Genomic DNA, 19724 nt, shown 5'->3' with positions numbered 1-19724 from the left:
TTCCGATTCAGCCAATGTGATTTTCTCAGTGCTTCCCACCTGTACCTCCTCCTCCCCAAACCAGAAAGCCAGCCCTGCCCATTCCCACCTCTGGCTTTTTCTCCTTCTTTTGGCTATGCCGCATGGTATGTGGGATCTTAGTTCCCCGACCAGGGATCGAACCCGTGCCCGCCTGCAGTGGAAGCACGTAGTCCTAACCACTGGACCACCAGGGACTTCCTGCTGGCTTTTCCTCCTTCTGTTGGGGATGCAACAACCCTGCTCTCTTTTGCCAGCCTAAATTCTAACCTTGGTTCCTGGTCCTGTCCTGCTTTCTCTTCTCCCTTGAAGTCTTTTGCAATCTTGCAGGCATGAACAAAAAAACCTGACATATGTTGCTGGTTACAGTAATGCAAGATGGAAATCAGGAAAGGCAGGGAACACTCTCTGGTAACTGGGTAATCAAGGAAGGCTTCCAGGAACACGTGGAAAGTCAGTTCAGCCTTGAGGGGAGGTTAGGCTTGGATAAAAGTGGGGGGCAACAAGAGGAAGGGCATGGGAAATGAACATTTACAGGATAAAATGAGCTGCTTGACCAGGAGCCCAGGCAGTAGGAGACTGGGCTTCTGTTCCAGCTCCATCCTTGAATCACTGCATGACCTCAGGCCAGTTCTTTACTGCTTTGAGCCTCAGTTTCTTTGTGTGAAACGAAAAGGATGATGGTATCTAATTTGTGCAGTTGTGGTAAGAATCATCATAAGATCATTTAGCACAGTACCTAGCCCTTAGCAAGCACTCAATAAATATTAGCTATATTACTGGTAGTGTAGTAAGGAAGAACAAACCTGACTCCATATTAGATCTGTTTCTTTAACTTTGTTATTCTATTGCTTTGGCTTAGAGTTAAGAATGTTGCCTATAGCCTGAAATATACAGAATAGCCCATTCTCAAAGCTCTGACCTTTAAGAGTATAACACTTTTCTATTCATAAAGAGATAAAGAGTTGCAGAAAAAGAATAACATTTGTCTTGTTGAAGGTTTACAAGAACATCGTGGCCTGACATAGGTGGACAGCTGCAAGAACAAAGGATCTGACACCAAGAAGTCTGCAACAACCAATCATGCCCCTCCCTCACCTTGCCTTTAAAAATGCTTTGCTGAAACCCTTCTGGGAGTTTGCGTTTTTTGGGGCACGAGCCACTCCTCCTTGCATGGCCTGCAGTAAACTTTTCTCTGCTTCAAACTGATGTTTACGTTTTTTTAGCCTCTGTGCATCGGGCACATGAGCTTGTGTTCAGTAATGGTAGCACTCTGAGCCTTGGTTTCTTTACCTGAAAATGAATTAAGTTGTTCTGGATTAGTGTTTCTTTTTTTTTTCCTTTTCTCTTCTTTTTTTCTTTTTTCTTTCTTTCTTTTTTTTTTAGCTGCACTGTGCAGCTGGTTGGATCTTAGTTCCCCGACCAGGGATTGAACCTAGGCCTTGGCAGTGAAAGCGAAGAATCCTAACCCCTGGACCCCCAGAGAATTCCCAGGAATAGTGTTTCTTGATGTAACTGTCACTATAAGCCAGTGTGTAACTTGTAGCAGTCCCTCATTTATAGAAGGCACAGCTCTTAGTGGGTCATGGGCTACTTACAAGAAGACAGAAGCCCCTCTGTCCCAATCCAGTGCCTTGGGAGATGCTTGTGCTTGCATAACTTAAGTGCTTTATGGGAGACAGGAAATGCAGCCCCAAAGGCTATATCCACCATGTATTCTTCTGACCAAGACTCACACAGGCCAGGGGCAAAGATGCTTACTTTGCTAAAGAGGCAACGGAGATGACCCCAGTGGTCCCGCCCCAGGGACATAGCTAGTTAATGGTTAATGCAGAACCAGAACCAGTCTCTAGTCCCAGTTGGAGCTCTTTCTATGACAGCAAATGACTTCCCAACCAGCATTCTTTCCCCATTGCTTGTGAGAACACACACATGAGCAGGTGGACACACACACATATGTGCACACACATGCACACAGGTGCTAGGCTTGTCAGCACCTGAAAACATGGAAGAGCCTGGTTCCTGACCCGTTCTCAGGCTCAGCTGCAGCTCAAATCCCCCCTTCTGCCCCCCATCCCTCCCTTCGTTATGCAACTCTCTTCTAATTTAGCTTTCAGCCATACACCATTTGGATTCCAGGTTCTTAATCCGATGGAGCCGAAATGAATGAGGCAGGACTCCATGCTGGCTTCACAAAGGCGGCACTGTCTAACTGGTGAATGGGTTCCTTCTGCCCCGGCCAAGAGGATGACTTGGAGGGGCCAGGGAAGGCAGCAAAAAGGAGCTCAATGTCTAGCATAATAACCTGCATGTGCCAGCACGTGGAATGGCCCTTTATAACAGAGGGGCCTGGGTTGGGGGAGCCAGAGAAGAGCTGGGTCAGCTGGGAGAAAAGCAGAGAGAATGACAGAGTCCGGGACCCTGCCCACCGGCTTCGGGGAGCTGGAGGTCCTGGCAGTGGGAACGGTGCTGCTGGTGGAAGGTGAGCCAGGCAGGAGCTGGGGTGGAGCAGGAACTCGGCCGGGTCCCAGAACCCAGGCCGCAGCTGCAAAGCTGGCAAGGAGAGGTCCCCAAACCCTACTCCTCTGTGCCCGGTCCCATGGGGTGTTCTGATGGCTGCACCTGCGGGATGTAGCACGCAGGCTGGGAAGCCAAGAGAGAGAAGCTGGTCAGGCTCAGGGAGGGAGGAACTTTGAGAAGGGGACGTCTGCTCAGGGCATGACCAAGAACCAGGACTTTTCATGTCTCTGCAGCCAAGAGAAAGTTGAATCCACTCCCTGGAAGTCCTGCTAAGAATCTCATATAAGATCAGGCCCCTGGTAGGCTCTGGAGGCAGACAGCTCTGCCACTTGCTGTCTGTGTCACTGAAACCAAGACACTTGAGCTCTCTGACCCTTGGTGCACTGACGTGCCAAGTGGGTGGTGGTAAAGGTTAGATGGGATCAGGGCATAAAGTGCTAGCCTAGATAGACACCCAGGGTTTTCAGTTCATTCATTCCTTCCCTCTCCAGCCCCACATTACTTGCACCATCTCCATTCTCTTGGCCCTAAGATCTTCTGCTCTAGGGGTGACCTGGGTCCATGAGGTGCCAGCTTCAATCCAAAGTCCCTAAGATGCTCACTGAGGCCAGAGCTGGGCCAGTAGGCGCTGGAGTTGGGCCAGCCCAAGACTAGGTTGATGGGGGATGCAGCCCTTGTTCAAAGCATATCCAGAGAAATAATCAACACATTTTCTCACCCAACGAGAACCGACAGTGGAGAGGGAGCCGCAGCCACTAGGCTTGTCCCAGAGACCCTGGATGTCATCGTCTGGTGGCCGAAGCCCCTTTTCCTCTCCACTGGTAACCCTACAATCTAGCATCTCTCTAGGTCTTCAAACATGCCTTGAAAGTTTACAGCTTTATGTTTTTGCACGTGCTGTTCCCTCTTTTTTTTTTTTTTTTTTTTTTTTGCGGTACGCGGGCCTCTCACTGTTGTGGCCTCTCCCGTTGCGGAGCACAGGCTCCGGACGCGCAGGCTCAGCGGCCATGGCTCACGGGCCCAGCCGCCCCGCGGCATGTGGGATCTTCCCGGACCGGGGCACGAACCCGTGTCGCTTGCATCGGCAGGCGGACTCTCAACCACTGCGCCACCAGGGAAGCCCGCTGTTCCCTCTTTTTAGAATGCTCTTCCACACCTTGTCCTCCTAGTGGATGCTCACAGTTTGAATGCAGGATCCTTCCCCATTCCTCTTTAGACGGGAGAAGCCCAGGTGCAGGGAGCGTAACGGGCGGCAAATGAGTGATAAAGCCGAAGTTCAAGGTCAGGTCTGTCTACCACTGGAGACCACTCCCTTCAAGCTCACCTCACTGCCTGGTGTCCTGGGAAGCTCCCAGTTCTACGTTGCCACCCCTTAGCCAACGCTCTCCCTGACGTTGTTCCAGAGCCCTTGGAGAAGGCATTCTGGAATTTGAAAAACCTGATTTCCAGTACCGGCTCTGCCACTTCCTAGCTGCATACTTAGGGCAAGCTGGCCAGCATCTCTGAGCCTCGGCCTCTCTGCAGTAAGTGGGGAGGACGGTGTCCAGGTGAAGACTGACTGGGAGGACCCACATAAAGTGCGCAACACCCTGCCGGGCACGTGATAAGTGCTCAGTGGCTGTCCATGACTGTAACTGTTCTGGCACAAACCGTGCTGCACTTTATCAGACTTCTTCCTTGTCTGTCTTCCCATCAGACTGTGCGTTGGTAGAGGGCAGGGTGTACATCTCGTGGTTTTCGGTACCTGAGGGCCAGCCCACTGTTGTAGGGGCTTGGTGAGCTGCACTGAGATGGATGCTGAGGGTTTGGGGGGAGGCTGCTGAGGCCCCATCCACCCCATGGCCCCTCATTCTGAGCCCAGGAGGGCCTCTGCAGCCCCGGTGCCAGCTCTCCCCTTCCTTTCAGCTCTCTCCGGCCTCAGCCTCAATAGCCTGACCATCCTCTGTTTCTGCAAGAACCCGGAGCTGCGGACTCCCAGCCACCTGCTGGTGCTGAGCTTGGCACTGTCGGACAGTGGGATTAGCCTGAATGCCCTCATGGCAGCCACGTCCAGCCTCCTCCGGTACCTGCCCCCTCTGCAGTCCCTGGGCTCTGGGGCCTGACCTCTGGGCAATGGGCAGCAAGCCAGAGACATTCTGCCTACCTGTAGAAGGCTATAGGGGAGAGGGTGGGCAGACTGAACTAGGTTAAATCCGAATTCCAGACTATCCCTGTAGAACCCCAGCCGATTTCTGGAACGCAGCAGTTGCTCGGACCTGACCATCAGAGCTGGCTGACTGCGGGGATTAAGAGCATGGGCTCTGCAACCAGGCTGCCTAGGTTGGAATCCTGACTTCATTATTTCTATCTCTCGGCTTCTTCTGTAAATTGCATATTATTACCTAACCCATATGGTTGTTGGAAGTATTGACTTATTATTTGTAAATAATATAAAACAATGCTTAGCACCTAGGAAGTCTTAAATAAGTGTTTGTGAAAGCAAAAAGGATTTTGACAAGTGTCTAAGACCTTATGTGCAAACCAGGGTCTTCCAAAGTGGCCTCAGAAGGAGTTTACCGGATTGTTTTCTTAAGCAGATGGAACATTCCTGTGAAAGCTAGAGCCCCCCACCCCCACCCCACTGCCGCCCTCCTATAAACACTCAGAGCTGACCAGTCTGTAGGGTCTGAATCAGTGAGGATTCCTTGCCTTGTTCTCCACCTACCCCTTCCCAGGGCTGGGGAGGGACAACTGAAGCTTCCTCCTTGCTTGGCCCATGAGGCTGGGAGTTGGGAGGCCTGGGATCTACCCTCTGTCTTTGTCTTCATCTGCTGTGTGACGTTGGCTCAGTACCTTTTCCCCTCTGAGCCTCAGGCACAAGCTCTCCTCCCAATCAGGTTGTTCCATTTCCTGTGATGCAGGCATCTGATCACCAGGGAGACCCTTCAGTCCAACAGAGGTGCCGTGAAGGACCCTGAGCCTGGAGAGTCGGCATCAGGCTCCACCCCTTCACCGCAGCGGCTCGATCTCTAAGGCCCCAGTTTCCTCATAGGAAAAACAGATACTAAAGCCCTTTTCTAAGGAGCTAAAAGTGCCTTCCAAGCTGCTGCTGAGCAGGTGAGGGAGGAAGACAGGGACGGGGGGAGGGGTCACTGGTGCCCCGTGTCTCCCACAGGCGCTGGCCCTATGGCTCAGGAGGCTGCCAGGTTCACGGCTTCCAGGGCTTTGCAACAGTGTTGGCCAGCATCTGCAGCAGTGCAGCCATCGCCTGGGGGCGCTATCACCACTACTGCACCCGTATGTCTTCGGGTTCCCACAGTGGAGGGACATCCACCTACTGAGGGTGATCAGGGAGAAGGTCTGCTCAGTGTTTCCCAGTTCAGGGAGCTGTGGGTGGGTGTAGGTGCCCATGAGCTTGGGGTGTGGGCACTCAGGAAAGGAGGGGCGGGGAGAGAGCAGGAGAGGTGTTGAGGCACATGCTGGGAAGCCTGCCTGTGCCCTCACTACAGCCTCAGGCAAGTCAGAGGTCCTCTCTGAACTTAGTCTCCTCCTCTGCAGGATGATTTTTATAACTTACCTCACAGTTTTATTTTGAAAATCAAATGAGATCCTGATACAGAAAATGCCCTTGAAGACAGGCACTGTTGGGAGGCAGAGGGGAGGCGTGTGTGTGTGTGTAAAACTGGGCATGTGCCTTCGCACCCCACACTTCCACGGAGCCTCTGTCATGCGAAGGCTTCATGAAAATGAGTCTAGCTCTAGATTTTCCAAGCTGTATTGTCAAATTCCATCTTCATAATTATCCATATCAGTGTACCACCTGCTCTGTTATTTTTTTTCTTAAAAGTGACACATTTTTAAAATTTTAAACACCTGCTTTAGTCTCATTCTAAAAAAATATCTGTGAAATCACAACTTTAATGTCCTTATAATTTTAATACACATTAAAGTAAAAAAACATGGTCACCCATAGACCATTTAGAATAACACTCACCACAGAGATACATAAACATGTATCTGGGGGGCCGTGGCTCAGTTACCACTCACAGCAACCCCCCAGCTTGCAGACTGGGAAGCAGAGGCTCAGAGAAGTTGAGTAGCTTGCCGCGAGTCACACAGCTATAGGGGCAGAGCTGGGATTGGGCATGGCCTGGATGCCTCCAGAGGGAGTCTCTCCCTTTGTCTCCTGGGCTCTGAGTCCTGGAGCTCTGGATTTGCCTGGCACAGAGGTTACTCTGGGGTCCATAGCTAGCATGACCTCAAGACCTGAGCACTTCCCCTTTGGAATCGCAGATCTGCCCTGGCCACAGACACACATGGCCCCCTGCCCTCCACAAAGTCACATGCCTCTGTCCAGGCGGGGGGTGGGGGTGGGGTGGGGGGGGGAAGCCTTTGTTCTTATCCTAACTCCTATCTGATCCCCTCCCACCCCATCTGACCTTGGAGCTCCTCTCCCACCTGTTCTACCCCAGCCCTGCCCCCAAATCTCCCTCAGACCATCATGCATGCGTGCACACACACACACACACACACACACACACACACGCACTCTCACATGTGCACACATGAATGCACACCTTCTCAGATGGCAACAGGCTCTCGGCCTTAATATAAAGCAGTTAATCCCTGTCCCATGGGCCTCTGGATCAAAGCCCTTCCCATGCTGGAGGGCACAGGCGAGCAGCACGAAAACAGGGAAGAGGGAAGGTGGGGGTGTTATAATAAAAAGTATCTCTTTTATTCTTCATAACAATCGTCTGAAGCAGGGAGTATCATTCCCACTTTGTGAAGGAGAAAACTGAGGGTCAGAGAAACTCTTAATTGCCTGAGGCACTACGCTGTTAAGCATCAGAGCCAGCAGTTAGGGACATTCTGCATGACCATAGAGTCCATTATTTTTCATTCTGCCAAGCTATCTCCTCCTCTCAACCATCCTCCTCCTGTGTCCCATGCAGGCAGCCGACTGGATTGGAACACGGCCATCTCCCTGGTTTTCTTTGTGTGGCTGTCTTCCGCCTTCTGGGCAACACTGCCCCTCCTGGGCTGGGGACACTATGACCATGAGCCCCTGGGGACATGCTGCACCCTGGACTATTCCAGGAGGGACAGGTGAGGTGAGGGGAGCGGCTTCGAGGCTCCTTTCCATGGGAGTCTTGGCTTTGAGTCTGCAGGACAGCAGTGTCAGCTGAAAATCCAAATGGGGACATGTCAGCATTTGCCAGACAATCTCAACTCCCTAGTCATGATACCCACTAAGGAAAGCCCATTCCAAAGACTGGCCAAGTGATGGGAATGTTATGCAAACTGGGGTGCAGAGTTGAGCCCCAGAAGGGGTCCTATCCGGGGAGCTATTGGCCTGTGTTGGTTGTAACATTCACTGAGCCCCATAACCCCTTTGCCACCTTCAGTACAGTCAGATGTCCCAGCTCTGACTTACCAACTTCTACAGGGAGCCATATCCTTGGTTCAATAGCGTCAAAGAATGTTAAGGTCTTTGCATTGGAAGGGACCTCCTTGGCATAGAGTTCAGTTCTCGGAATTCCTTGAGCATCTGCTGTGAGCCAAGCCCTGGGCCAAGCCCTGGAGAGACAAGAATAAATGCATAATGGAGCCTACCATTGTGGGCCACACGTCTAAGTATACTGCCAGGTCAACCTGGCTCTGGGGAGTCCGGAGCTCCCTCTAGGGGCTGCCTTGGGGAGGGACCACATGGGCTTCAGCCCCCCTCTTGCTTCCACTAGAGCCACATTGCATTCATCTGCTTTACATGTTTATTCATGTTTACTCATAAAGCACCTGCACTGATGACCCGCTTCCCTGGTCAAACCCACCGGAGAACCCTGGGTCTTGTCTAATGCCCTTCAGGGCATTCCCTGCAGGTATTTCCCCAGTTGGTGTCCAGTCCTTCTGGCAGCCCTCCTTCCCACTCCTCCTTAGTGTACAGCACCCAGGTGACATGGTCTCCCCTTCATGGAATGGCAGCCTACCTCCCTGTGACTCCCACCTGCTTCTGGGCAGCCCTCTTGCCTCCCCATGACCACTACCTTGGACCCCAGGCTCTTCTCTGGTCCCTTCAATGATTTCTTCAGTGATACAATGTCCAGTCTCATCCACAGGGTCCTTCCAAATCCCTATGCCAGGAACACTCCTTGGATAATCCTTCCTCCTGGTCCACTGACATCTCCATTTGGGAAACACGTTTCCCAAACTGAAGTGCCCCGTTCTCTATGCTTGGGGCACATACAGAGAGCAGGGCTGAGCACCTGAACCACCCAACAGCAAGTTAAATGAGGACTGTCCCTCATTCCAGCTCCCTGGCTCCTAAAGGCAGGTTCCAGGAGGACCTAGTAGCTCTCTGGTTCCGAGGGGGGTTCAGCTGGGACTTGGGAGCACCCACACTCTGAAAACGCATCTGACGGGAGCAGTTCCGTGCACCTGACTGTCTAGAGCAAAGTCTGGTGGGCTTTCTAGGGTAGCTAATCGTCTCTGAGAGGCAATCCTGACTCCTCCGTCCCCTCTGTCTGCAGAAACTTCACCAGCTTCCTTTTCACCATGGCCTTTTTCAACTTCCTCCTGCCCCTCTTCATCACAGTCATATCCTATCGGCTCATGGAGCAGAAACTCGGGAAGACTGGCCGTCCTCCGGTAAGGATCAACACCTAGAGCAGGAGAAATCTCTCTGTCCCTCTCAGGGACACCAGGGAACATGAATGATGTGACAACAACCAGGGGTTCGCTGTGTTTTCAACGACCAGGAAAGAAATCCAGCTTTCGTACATTGAGCATATGAGGTGTTAGGGCAGAAACACACCTTCCCCATTGCTGGGGATCACCAAGACCTGGGAGGAAGCATCAGAACTGCTTAGACTTACCCAGACCCCATAACTCTGAGAGCCAGGGTGCCCTACCGGACACCATCCTTGCTGTTACACTTGCTCCTTCCCAAGAATGTGAGGGTTAGCACAAAATTACATGCATTTTAAATGCTACTTGTAAATTGCTTCAAGATGTTTCATTGAATCACAGGCACAGGCTGTTACCCACAACATAAAACCACACCTGAAAGCACGTTTGTCCAAGAAAAACAATGCTTCAAAATAAGCCCTCCTGGTCATTTCTCAATTTCTGCATTAATATTCTCTTGCCACGATTTTCCTTTAACTTTATCAGTCTCTAGCAGATGAGTCATAAGAAAGTACCAAAAATTCAAAATCAAAAACAAAACAAACCAGAAAACCCAGGTACTAATGTTACTTTATGTGCATTATGTCATTTCATTTTTGCACCCACTCCCCGAGGAAGAAAGGTTTTACTGTCCCTAAGTCACAGATTAGAAATTTGAGGCTGAAAGGAATTATTAGCTAAACAACTCAAAAGCCATGCAATTAGTAATAGCAGAGTTGGATCAAACCCAGGTCTGGGACTCCACCACTCAAGTGGGCAATCGTAGTGCATAAAAGAAACACTCTCTGCCACAATCTGCCACATTTTTTTTTTTCTTTGAATTGGAAAAGCACTGTACAAATCGATTTTAGCTGTGGACCCAGGTTCCGCTAGTCACAGAAGGAGGGCGAGGGCTGTGCCGGTGCTTTCCCGCTCATCACCGCCTCCACGGTTGTCCTCCGCTCTCTGCCCTCCCCTAGCCCTGCCTGGGTGCTCAAAGTCGCCACATTTTATTGGAGGTTCAACTGGCCAGGAGACAAGGCTGCCATACGGATTTTTCCGTTGACTTTAAACCATCCGTTTCAGTAACATCAGCAGAGGTCGCCACGCGTTGTCCCAGGGACCACGCCTGCGAGCTTAAGTCACCTTCTTTGTTAAAAGGCGACATGGTCAATAAGAAAATAGGCACTGATTTTTAGCGTCAGGATTTTAACCTCTGAATGTATGTGGGGAGCTGGAATTTAGCAAGTTCCACCCTGAAATTAGAGCGCAAGTCGTGCGCCCTCCTGTGGCCATAGGTGGTACCACATCGCCTGCTGCTTGATTTCTATCTCACACGGCGGAAAGCGGCCACTTTGAACCCAGGACTGGTTGACCTGCAAGTTGGCTGCAGCTACCGATGGCCAGCTGGTTCTGGGGCTGAGTTGTGAGGGCAGCTCAGCCTGGGGACCCTTACGCACACATTCACACTCACAGAGCCCCTGGTTTCTCAGAACACAGACCAGGAAGGAAGCTCATTATCCACGCCAGTCCCGGCAAGTCAGGCATTATCAGGCCACTTTACAGACAAGGCAGCTGAGGTCAAGTAAGCTTGAACGAGAGGCCTAGGGTCAGGCATCTTAAACAGAAGAGAGATTCATCTGGTCCCAGTTTCCCCCACAGGCTCAGCATCTTCCCACAGCCCTGCCGAGTGCCGACCTGGTTCCTGGACTTCACGGGGCTGCCGACCACCTAGAGCAAGTCGATGCCTCCCTCCTTTACCCATGTCTCCCCAGGTGAACACCGTTCTGCCAGCCAGGACGCTGCTGCTCGGGTGGGGCCCCTACGCTCTCCTATATCTGTACGCAGCCGTTGCGGATGTGACCTCCATCTCCCCCAAGCTGCAAATGGTACAGACACTGCCAGTACCCAAAGCTCTCCCCATTTTTGTGCCTCTGTTTCACCCCATCTCTCTTTCTGGCTTTATGGCCTCCAAGATAAGCTCTCTCTTTCTCTTTTCCTTTGAACATTCACAAGTCACTGGGTATTAGCTTGTCCCCTGGTCACGCAGGGTCGCTGCTCGACATGGCCTAGGCCTCATGTAAGATGACAGGGACAGCCAGCCAGATGGTGACATGTACCTTCTGGGACCAGGGGCTGAGATTGGTGCCCAGAGGATTGTGATTACATGCATCATCCACCAACGTATGTCATAGTCAGAGAAGGCTTAGAGTTTGCAGAATCAAGATAAGGACAGATGCTTGGCGGCTGGGGGGATGTCGGGGTGAGCATGGGGGACTGCAGTCACCAGTTGGGACCAGAGAGAGGAGCAGAGGCTCTGAAACTTCTCTCCTGGACTTTTCTGTCACAACAGGTGCCCGCTCTCATTGCCAAGGCTGTGCCCACAGTCAACGCCATCAACTATGCTCTGGGCAGTGAGATGGTGCACAGGGGAATCTGGCAGTGCCTCTCGCCGCAGAAAAGAGAGCGAGACCGAGAGCAGTGAGCCTCTCCAGGGCGCTGCTCAGACCCAGGCCCACCCTGGCCACCCTGGACTGAGCCCCTCACGGGAGGCTACCCGGGAGTCCTGTCCAGCAGCCTCAGGAGCCAAGCTCCAGACACGCACCCACCATCCCCGATGGCACTGTTGAGCCTGGCCTGAGGCTGAACACCGGGGATTCAGAGAGAAACCAAACTGCGTGGAAGGAGCCGGGACTTTGGAGCCAGACAGACCTGAGTGTTGGTCAAAGTGGTCCCCACGGAGGCTGAGAGATCTTGGGAAAGTCATGCTCTCTGAACTCAGCTTCCTGACCCATAACATAAGGATGTTAATATGCACCTCAGGTCTGTCGTGAGACTTGAACATGATAGTGTGTACTCACCACGCACGTAGAAGCTGCTGCTCATTAGAACAGCTGTTAGGACTCAGAAACTTGCATAGAAAGGGGTGAAAGCCCCAGGTGTGTTTGTGGGAGCTCAACCCAGGCTGCCAGCGTTCAAATACCACTTATTAAATCGTGATCTTTGCAGATGACTTACTCTTTCTGGGCATTTGTTTCCCAACTTGTGAGGTGTGATGACAGTAATGGTGACTTGACTATGCAGAAAGGCCCAGAATGTTACCAGGCACATGCAAATTGCTCACTGAGAGTAGCCGCCAGCACCCACCAGTCAAGACAGCTAGCTGTACGTTGCTCAGTTGCCGACATTTAAAAAATCAGGACAATTTATTCAGAACTCCAGACATCTGAAGATGAGGCCCCACCAGCCCCAGAGGAGGCTCCATGGTGACAGTTTGAGGCGCGGGGTGGCTCTGCCCTTTGCTCAGGGCACGTGCTTTGCCATCAGTTACAGCTCGTGTGTTTCCCTGCGGAGCCCGCGGGCATCTGAGTTTGAGACACTAACGCTGGGGTTCCCATCCCTGGATGTCCCTCTGCTCCTCCCACTTCAGGGACAAGGCACAGCAGGTGCACAGGCCTGGGCGGGACCCATGGCCCTAGAGGGAAATGGAGATGGGTGGAGGGTGACTGAGGGCTCTTCAGAAGGTCTGATGATGGAGGGACAGCTGCCCCAGGCACTGCAGAGGCAGCAAGTCTGAAAGCCAATCCCGTGGAGCTGAGGGGAGGAGGGCCCACGTCGGGGGTGGGAGCGAGTGGCCAGGAGAGCAGCATCTGGGGTCCCTGCAGACCAGGACATGCCTCTTGGTTTTGCAGATGCAGAAAATCAGGCCACAGAAACATCTAACTCCCAAGAAGTCTGCACAAAGCAGAGGCCGTTTCAGTCAGTTTGCAAAACCTTGTGGGGTGGGAGGGGAACGCAGCCTTCACACAGCACTGTTTCCTAGACCATGCCCCGTGCCAGGCACTATGGAGGCCGAGATGCCACTCGGCCTCACTCCAGCGTCCACGCAGGGTCCTTGTCTTCGGTCCTGGAGTGGGGATGGGGTGGGGAAACCTGGAACCTGAGCCGGGCTCACACACCGACGGAGTGGGTCACCAGGAAAGCGATGGATGCTGCGGCCCAGAGATGCTGACTCTGCCTCCACAGCCTGTGGACCTTTAAATGGTCTTTATTGGGGACCCGCCCTTTACGTCCCCATTAGAGACACTAAATCCTTAAGGAGGGATGAGGAAACACATTGAGAAGAGGGGAGATGAGCCCCAGACTCTAAGAGAGAAGGGCTGGAAGGTTAGATGAGGCTGAAGACACCCAGCAAGACTGGCCCATGTCCCCAAACAGATCAAGCCCCCGCTGGTGCTCAGAGAGGCAGGGAGGAAGACAGGTTGGCCGGATGTGGCCGAGGGCAGCGTCAGCTCGAGCCCTGTATCCCCAAGTCTGTCTGGAGAGGGGAAGGTGGGCTTGGGGCATCTCCACCCTGGGCTGGGTCAGCAGGAGATGGGAGGAGCTGACAGCACCCGGTGGGGAATGACCAGAGCCCCACCTGAAGCTGTTTGTTCAGAATCCCCAAGTCCACCCACTCATACCCCTGCATCTCACTCAGGGAATGGGTTTAGGGAGACTCATCAAGGTGCCACTTCTGCAGAACTGCGGGATTGTATAAAGCCCAATTTAAAAGGCACAAAATTTGCTTCCAAAGAGTGCCTACATTCTAAGATCCATTGATTTCAGAGTTTATTTAAGCTCTTATTAAAAGAAATATAAGTACAGTAGAATACTATCCCCCATCCCTCCCCCCCAACCCAATCTTCTTGCTGGGAAAGATGACTCTGCCTATTGACAAATGGACTTGAATTAAGGTTACAAATAAAGTAGCAAGTTGTCTCTGAGGTAAAGGAATGTACAATCCCTGGTCTCCCCAAGATCCCCACTGGGACAATTTTCCTGGGAAGAGGAGGGACTGTGTGCCTGATTGATTAGAAAAAAAGGAAACATAAATTAATTATGGCCTAAACTACGTCTATATTTTCTATTAAAAGTAAAAGGATTTTACAAATTTTCTACATTCAATAGCAAAGTAGTAGACCGAACTTATTTATATCTTTCCCCTTGCCATGAAATTGAAAGGATTTCTGCTGTTTTCCCTGTTAGAGACACTCTTAATTCAACTTGTTGAAATACAGGCTCATTCTCCCTCCAACAAAACTGTCTCCTGGATTATTTTTCCCATCTCAGTAATATCATTACTATTTGTCCTGTCATATAAGCTAAATGAAGAGAGAAGAAAGTGGGGAAAAGCAACAGCGTGCTGCTAGGCAGAAGTCCTTATCTGGAAGATAAGGATGATGCAGTGCCTAGTTTCTACCACAGGGTGGCAGTGCTAACTCAATGATAAATTAATTCAACCTGGGTCTCCAGTGCCGGAGGTGTCTTTTGAAGAGCCTGGAGGTTCCTCACAAGGCTACTGGGGTGAATTATAGATTCCTGCAGGATCCCGGACAAGCTTCCTTTTCTGCTCTTGCTACAGAAACCTGATGTCTAGTTGTTTTCCACTCCAAATAACGATGTGATTCCACATCTCTCCTTGAAGGGCACAGAATTGCACGCCCCCTGTCCAGAGGACTCCCAGAGGGCCCTATACAGCTCCCCTTTTCTCTGCCTACAGAACAGTCATTGAAAGTTCTGCCAGATGTAAACCTCCAAAGTCTTCCCATGCATAGGATCTGGTTAGGACGTCTGGTCTGGCTTTTGCCTCTGTCTAATCATGAGAAGTTGGGACAGTCCCTGAATTTTTCTGACTTGGATTATTCATCTGGAAAGTGGAGGTGAGAGCACCTTATGCTGATATTACATGTGGGAACACACAGTAAACTATGGGATGTGGGATATAAGAGCATGGCAAGGACCGTACCCAGAGAAGCAGCCCGAGCCTCAGCAGAGGTACAGTAAATGGCTTTTGGTGATGGTAACATTTCTAAGGTAACAAGTCCTGGAAAAGCCCTGGGTGAAGGCCAAAATCACAATCCCTAAATCTTCCTGTCCTCTTGATTGAGGTAACTTGCTTCTCTCCTCTTAAGCTGCTCCCTGGCCCTGACTCCACACATCCCTGCAGCTGCTGCTACAATGGCCTCCACTGTTTCCCTGCAAGGCCTGCTCTGCCCAGCTGCCCTTCCTTTCTCAGCTGTCAAAACACATGCAAGTCCTTTGCCGTCTAGGTGAGAGGCAGCGTGGCAGCTTGGAAAGCACTTAGGTGTGGGTATTGGAAAGACCTGGCATGAATCCAGGATTGGCCTTTCATTCAATGTGTGACCAAGTTTGAGCAAGTTTCTTATCTCTGATTTTGTTCTGCTCCCACCAAAATGGCCTCATTGGGGTGGCATATTTTAAAGCACATAGTGCGTAGTGGGTGTTCAATAAATATTAGAGTCCCACCTTATCGACTATTCCTTGCTATCCTCTGATTTTTACTATTACTCACTCAAGAAAGGGGTGTACAGGAAAATTATGATGATTGAGTGACAATTATATGCAACATGTGTCACATCTACAACCTCGTTTAATTCCCCACAACATCCTCAAAAACATATTCTCAAACTTGTCTGCACCTTTGAAGCATCTTGGGGCCTGGCCATTCAAAGTGGTCCCTGGACCAGAAGCATCTGAGTGCTTGTTAGATATGTGAATTCCCAGGCCCCAACCCCAGACCTCCCGAATCCAAATGTGCTTTTTAAATGACCCCCAGGTCATCTGTGTGCATCTTAAAGCTTGAAAAGCACAGCGGAGCTTTACAGACTGTAAAGTCTGGGTATCTCCCACAGAGACTCTGATGTAATTGGTCTGAAGGGCTGGCGGGGCTTGAGGCTTTTAAAAGCTCCCAGATGATTCTATTGTGCAGGCAGGATTAAGAACCATTGATTAGGGGTGGGGGTAATGGATGCTCATTCTGTGAAGAGTGATTTAGCTGAGATTTACTCTGAGTCATCTCTGAGGCTATTATTTGCTGTTTTATATTAATATATATCTATATCCACACACACATATGCATACACATTTCTCTCTAGAAGTCTATTTCTTTTTTTTTTTTAATTTTATTTATTTATGGCTGCATTGGGTCTTCATTGCTATGCACAGGCTTTCTCTAGTTGGGGCGAGCGGGGGCTACTCTTTGTTGCAGTGTGCATGGGCTTCTCACTGCAATGGCTTCTCTTGTTGTGGAGCATTGGCTCTACGTGTGTGGGCTTCAGTAGTTGTGGCATGCGGGCTCAGTAGGTGGCTCACAAGGTCATCTGTGTGCATCTTAAAGCTTGAAAAGCACAGCGGAGCTTTACAGACTGTAAAGTCTGGGTATCTCCCACAGAGACTCTGATGTAATTGGTCTGAAGGGCTGGCGGGGCTTGAGGCTTTTAAAAGCTCCCAGATGATTCTATTGTGCAGGCAGGATTAAGAACCATTGATTAGGGGTGGGGGTAATGGATGCTCATTCTGTGAAGAGTGATTTAGCTGAGATTTACTCTGAGTCATCTCTGAGGCTATTATTTGCTGTTTTATATTAATATATATCTATATCCACACACACATATGCATACACATTTCTCTCTAGAAGTCTATTTCTTTTTTTTTTTTAATTTTATTTATTTATGGCTGCATTGGGTCTTCATTGCTATGCACAGGCTTTCTCTAGTTGGGGCGAGCGGGGGCTACTCTTTGTTGCAGTGTGCATGGGCTTCTCACTGCAATGGCTTCTCTTGTTGTGGAGCATTGGCTCTACGTGTGTGGGCTTCAGTAGTTGTGGCATGCGGGCTCAGTAGTTGTGGCTCACAGGCTCTAGAGTGCAGGCTCAGTACTTGTGGCACACAGGCTTAGTTGCTCCACGGCATGTGGGATCTTCCCGGACCAGGGCTCGAACCCGTGTTCCCTGCATTGGCAGGCGGATTCTTAACTACTGCACCACCAGGGAAGCCCTAGAAGTCTATTTCTTTGTTACTCACCCCCATCTAGTCCTATGGCTTGCTCTCATCTTTCTCTTACTAATTCCCCAAATCCCAAAGATCATGGACCCAGCAGTAGAGTTTCAGCCTAAGGCTTTTTCTTTTATCAACATGATATCATTTACAAGAGAACAGGGTCAGGTCTTGTAACTGATGGAGAGACAAAGGCATAAAGAGGTTAAACATACTCCTTAAGGCCATACAGTAAGTGGGGAAACATGACTCCTGACTCTCAGCCCAGATTTTTGGGTATCAGTGCTGGCCATTCAGATGCAGGAGGTAGAGAGCCGGGCTTCTCAAGCCATCAAGTGCACACGAATCATTGTTAAGTGCACGTTCTGATTCAGTAAGTCTCAAATGGGGCTGAGATTCTGCATTTCTAACAAGCTCCCAAGGGAAGCCAAGGCAGCCAAAGCTGTAGTGTGTTTGGCCAGGGCATCACACTATGATCTCTGGTCCCCGTTGCCTGGTTCTCCCTTCCCAGCAGCTGACCAGGGTGTTCGTTCAGTCTCCCTCACCTGCCAGATGTTTCAGACCAAAGTTTCAAGGTGTGTCATCAGGTTGTGGAGATCGGCTGACCTCCATGCCATGACTCAGCCTACCACTGCGTGGCGCTCTGGGAACACCTCCCTACAGGATTTCATATTGCTCAGTTGCTCTTGGGTGTTCGTGAAACAAATATTTATTTAGCCTAATTTTATCAGGACACCGTTTAAACAAGACAGTCAAGGTCCTCACTTGCAGTTTACAGTCTAAGACAATAAATAAGTGTATAAAATAGATCATTATGAACTGTGCTGTGCAAGGAGATAAATAAGGGCTAAGATGGGAAGTGACTGGGAGTGGTGGTCAGGGAAGACAGCTCTGAGGTGGTGCCCAGTGAGCATTTGGAAACATGGGCAGGAGCTAAAGGGAGTTGCCCTGGGCGGGGCAACATCACATGGCATCCTCTAGGTGTGGGACAGAGTCACAGACTCCCAGCCTTAGCACAGTCTCTCTTGACAGCCCAGGAATTAGCATGAGGAAAGGAGTGCTCTAGGATTCTGATGAGAAGTTTAGGGCCTGTGATTCTCCAAAATAAATAAAGCCATGAGCATCAGTATTCTGCTACTACGGGAATAAATGGAGGACCTTAGTGAACATGTGGATTGGGATAAATTAGAATTAAAAACATTTTTCAAGTCTTTTATTTCTGTGATCCTTAGAAAAAATGAAAGAGGAAAGCAGGAAGGGGATTTGGAGTCCCATTTTCTGATGAAAAACTGAGATTCACACAGGTTAACTGATGACATCAGAGCCTGCACTTGAACCCCTTCCCCTTGATTCTAAATTAAGCCTCCAAACCCTGCAGATCCAAATACCTATGGCCAGATAAACTATTCTTGGAAAATACGTACATGATTCAAGACAGCACATGCTTGAATGTTTTTTCAGGTGCTTTGGGAGGTGACTTAACAGGGTGGCAGCAGGTAAGTGGAAAGAAACCCTGGGCTCCCTGTCAGAACAACACCCACCTTGGAGTTCCAGCTTTGCTGCTCCCTTCTTGTCTGACCTTGGGTGGGTCACTAAATTTTTCTTGTCTGTATTTTCATCTAATAAGGGGTTTGGATTATATCAGTTGTTTTCAAAGTTTTAAAAAAATGGAAGTTTTTGTTTTTGTTTTTTGTTTGTTTGTTTCAGAAAAGCCATACCAGGATGTATATAAATTAGAGGGATCCCAGCATAACTTGTCCCCAGTTCTCTTCTCCAAGAACCATCATCCTGGAAGGTCTGATGACCTCTCTGCTTTGCTTTCTAGGAGTCTGTGGGTTGCTTCCCTTTCTACGTAAGTCCTGGGGTTTCCTACCTGCCCCCAGCTTTAAAGCCTCCAGTGCCCAGGAAAGCTGCCTCAGAGTCCCTGTCTTCACACCTGGCAGCCCCACAAGGCAGCAGGTGCCCTTTGTTCATAGCACTGTCAGGGCATGAGCCCCATGGATGGAGCATCTTTATTGTTCTGCCTGCCTGGGTTTCAGAGAAGGCCTTTGTGGAAGCTCAGGCATCAGAGAGCTAAAGACACTATTATTCATCTGTTGCTGTTGGCAGGTGCATTTGCCAAACCTTTGCTTAATCTAAACAGGAAGTGATTAAAGGGCTCCCTGGATCTAGGAAAGGCAGGAAGAATAAACACTCGTAATTATGAGCAACAATGCCTGACAGCTTGCTTTGTGTCAACTCATCTAATCCTCTGAACCATACTAGGATCACAGTATTATGATACTAAGTACTATTTTCCACATTGCATATATATGAAAACTAAGGCTCTAAATGATTATAAAAACTGCCTTAGGACACTATTAATAAGTGACACAGTTGGGATAGAAACCCTCACAAATATCTAGATACCAGTGGAAGAATAGTTTTTCTAAGATTCTCTAGGATTAAGAAAGCCACAGCATCGCAAGATAGCACAATAACTTGTCCTCGGTGGTTACTTCTTTGGAGTTCAATCACTCATTCCTTCAATAACAGCCTGCTATTTACCAAGCACCTGACTTGGTTCTGGAGGTGAAGATAGGAGGTGAATAAGACATAATCCTTTCACTCTAGGAATTCACAGCCTAGCAGGAAAATAAAGTCATACATTATTATTTGTTACAAGGGCTATAATAGAAGTTGATTCAAAACACCATGGGGTGTCAG

General features: G+C 49.9%; 1 protein-coding gene across 1 annotated transcript; it reads left to right on the top strand.

Annotated features, from left to right (window-relative positions):
* The first annotated feature begins 2402 nt into the window (after positions 1-2402).
* RGR (retinal G protein coupled receptor) lies at positions 2403-12202 on the top strand. The gene is made up of 7 exons (XM_007447606.1): positions 2403-2500; positions 4444-4600; positions 5693-5814; positions 7473-7626; positions 9045-9162; positions 10956-11069; positions 11534-12202. Exons 1-7 carry the CDS (start codon positions 2422-2424, stop codon positions 11663-11665), a joined length of 876 nt encoding a protein of 291 aa, XP_007447668.1. The 5' UTR covers positions 2403-2421; the 3' UTR covers positions 11666-12202.
* Positions 12203-19724: the final 7522 nt, after the last annotated feature.

This window comes from Lipotes vexillifer, unplaced genomic scaffold (genome assembly GCF_000442215.2).
Source record: "Lipotes vexillifer unplaced genomic scaffold, Lipotes_vexillifer_v1.1 scaffold1062, whole genome shotgun sequence".
NCBI lineage: Eukaryota > Metazoa > Chordata > Mammalia > Artiodactyla > Lipotidae > Lipotes > Lipotes vexillifer.
Note: the sequence above shows the minus strand (reverse complement) of the source record. Positions and strands in the feature narration are given on the sequence as shown.

What these genes read in the sequence shown, in the direction of transcription:
- RGR (XM_007447606.1), top strand. Translation starts at nt 2,422, where the DNA reads ATGACAGAGTCCGGGACCCTGCCCACCGGCTTCGGGGAGCTGGAGGTC. An exon ending in GCCACGTCCAGCCTCCTCCG is followed by an intron (nt 4,601 to 5,692) that starts GTACCTGCCCCC and finishes TGTCTCCCACAG; the next exon opens with GCGCTGGCCCTATGGCTCAG. An exon ending in CTATCACCACTACTGCACCC is followed by an intron (nt 5,815 to 7,472) that starts GTATGTCTTCGG and finishes TGTCCCATGCAG; the next exon opens with GCAGCCGACTGGATTGGAAC.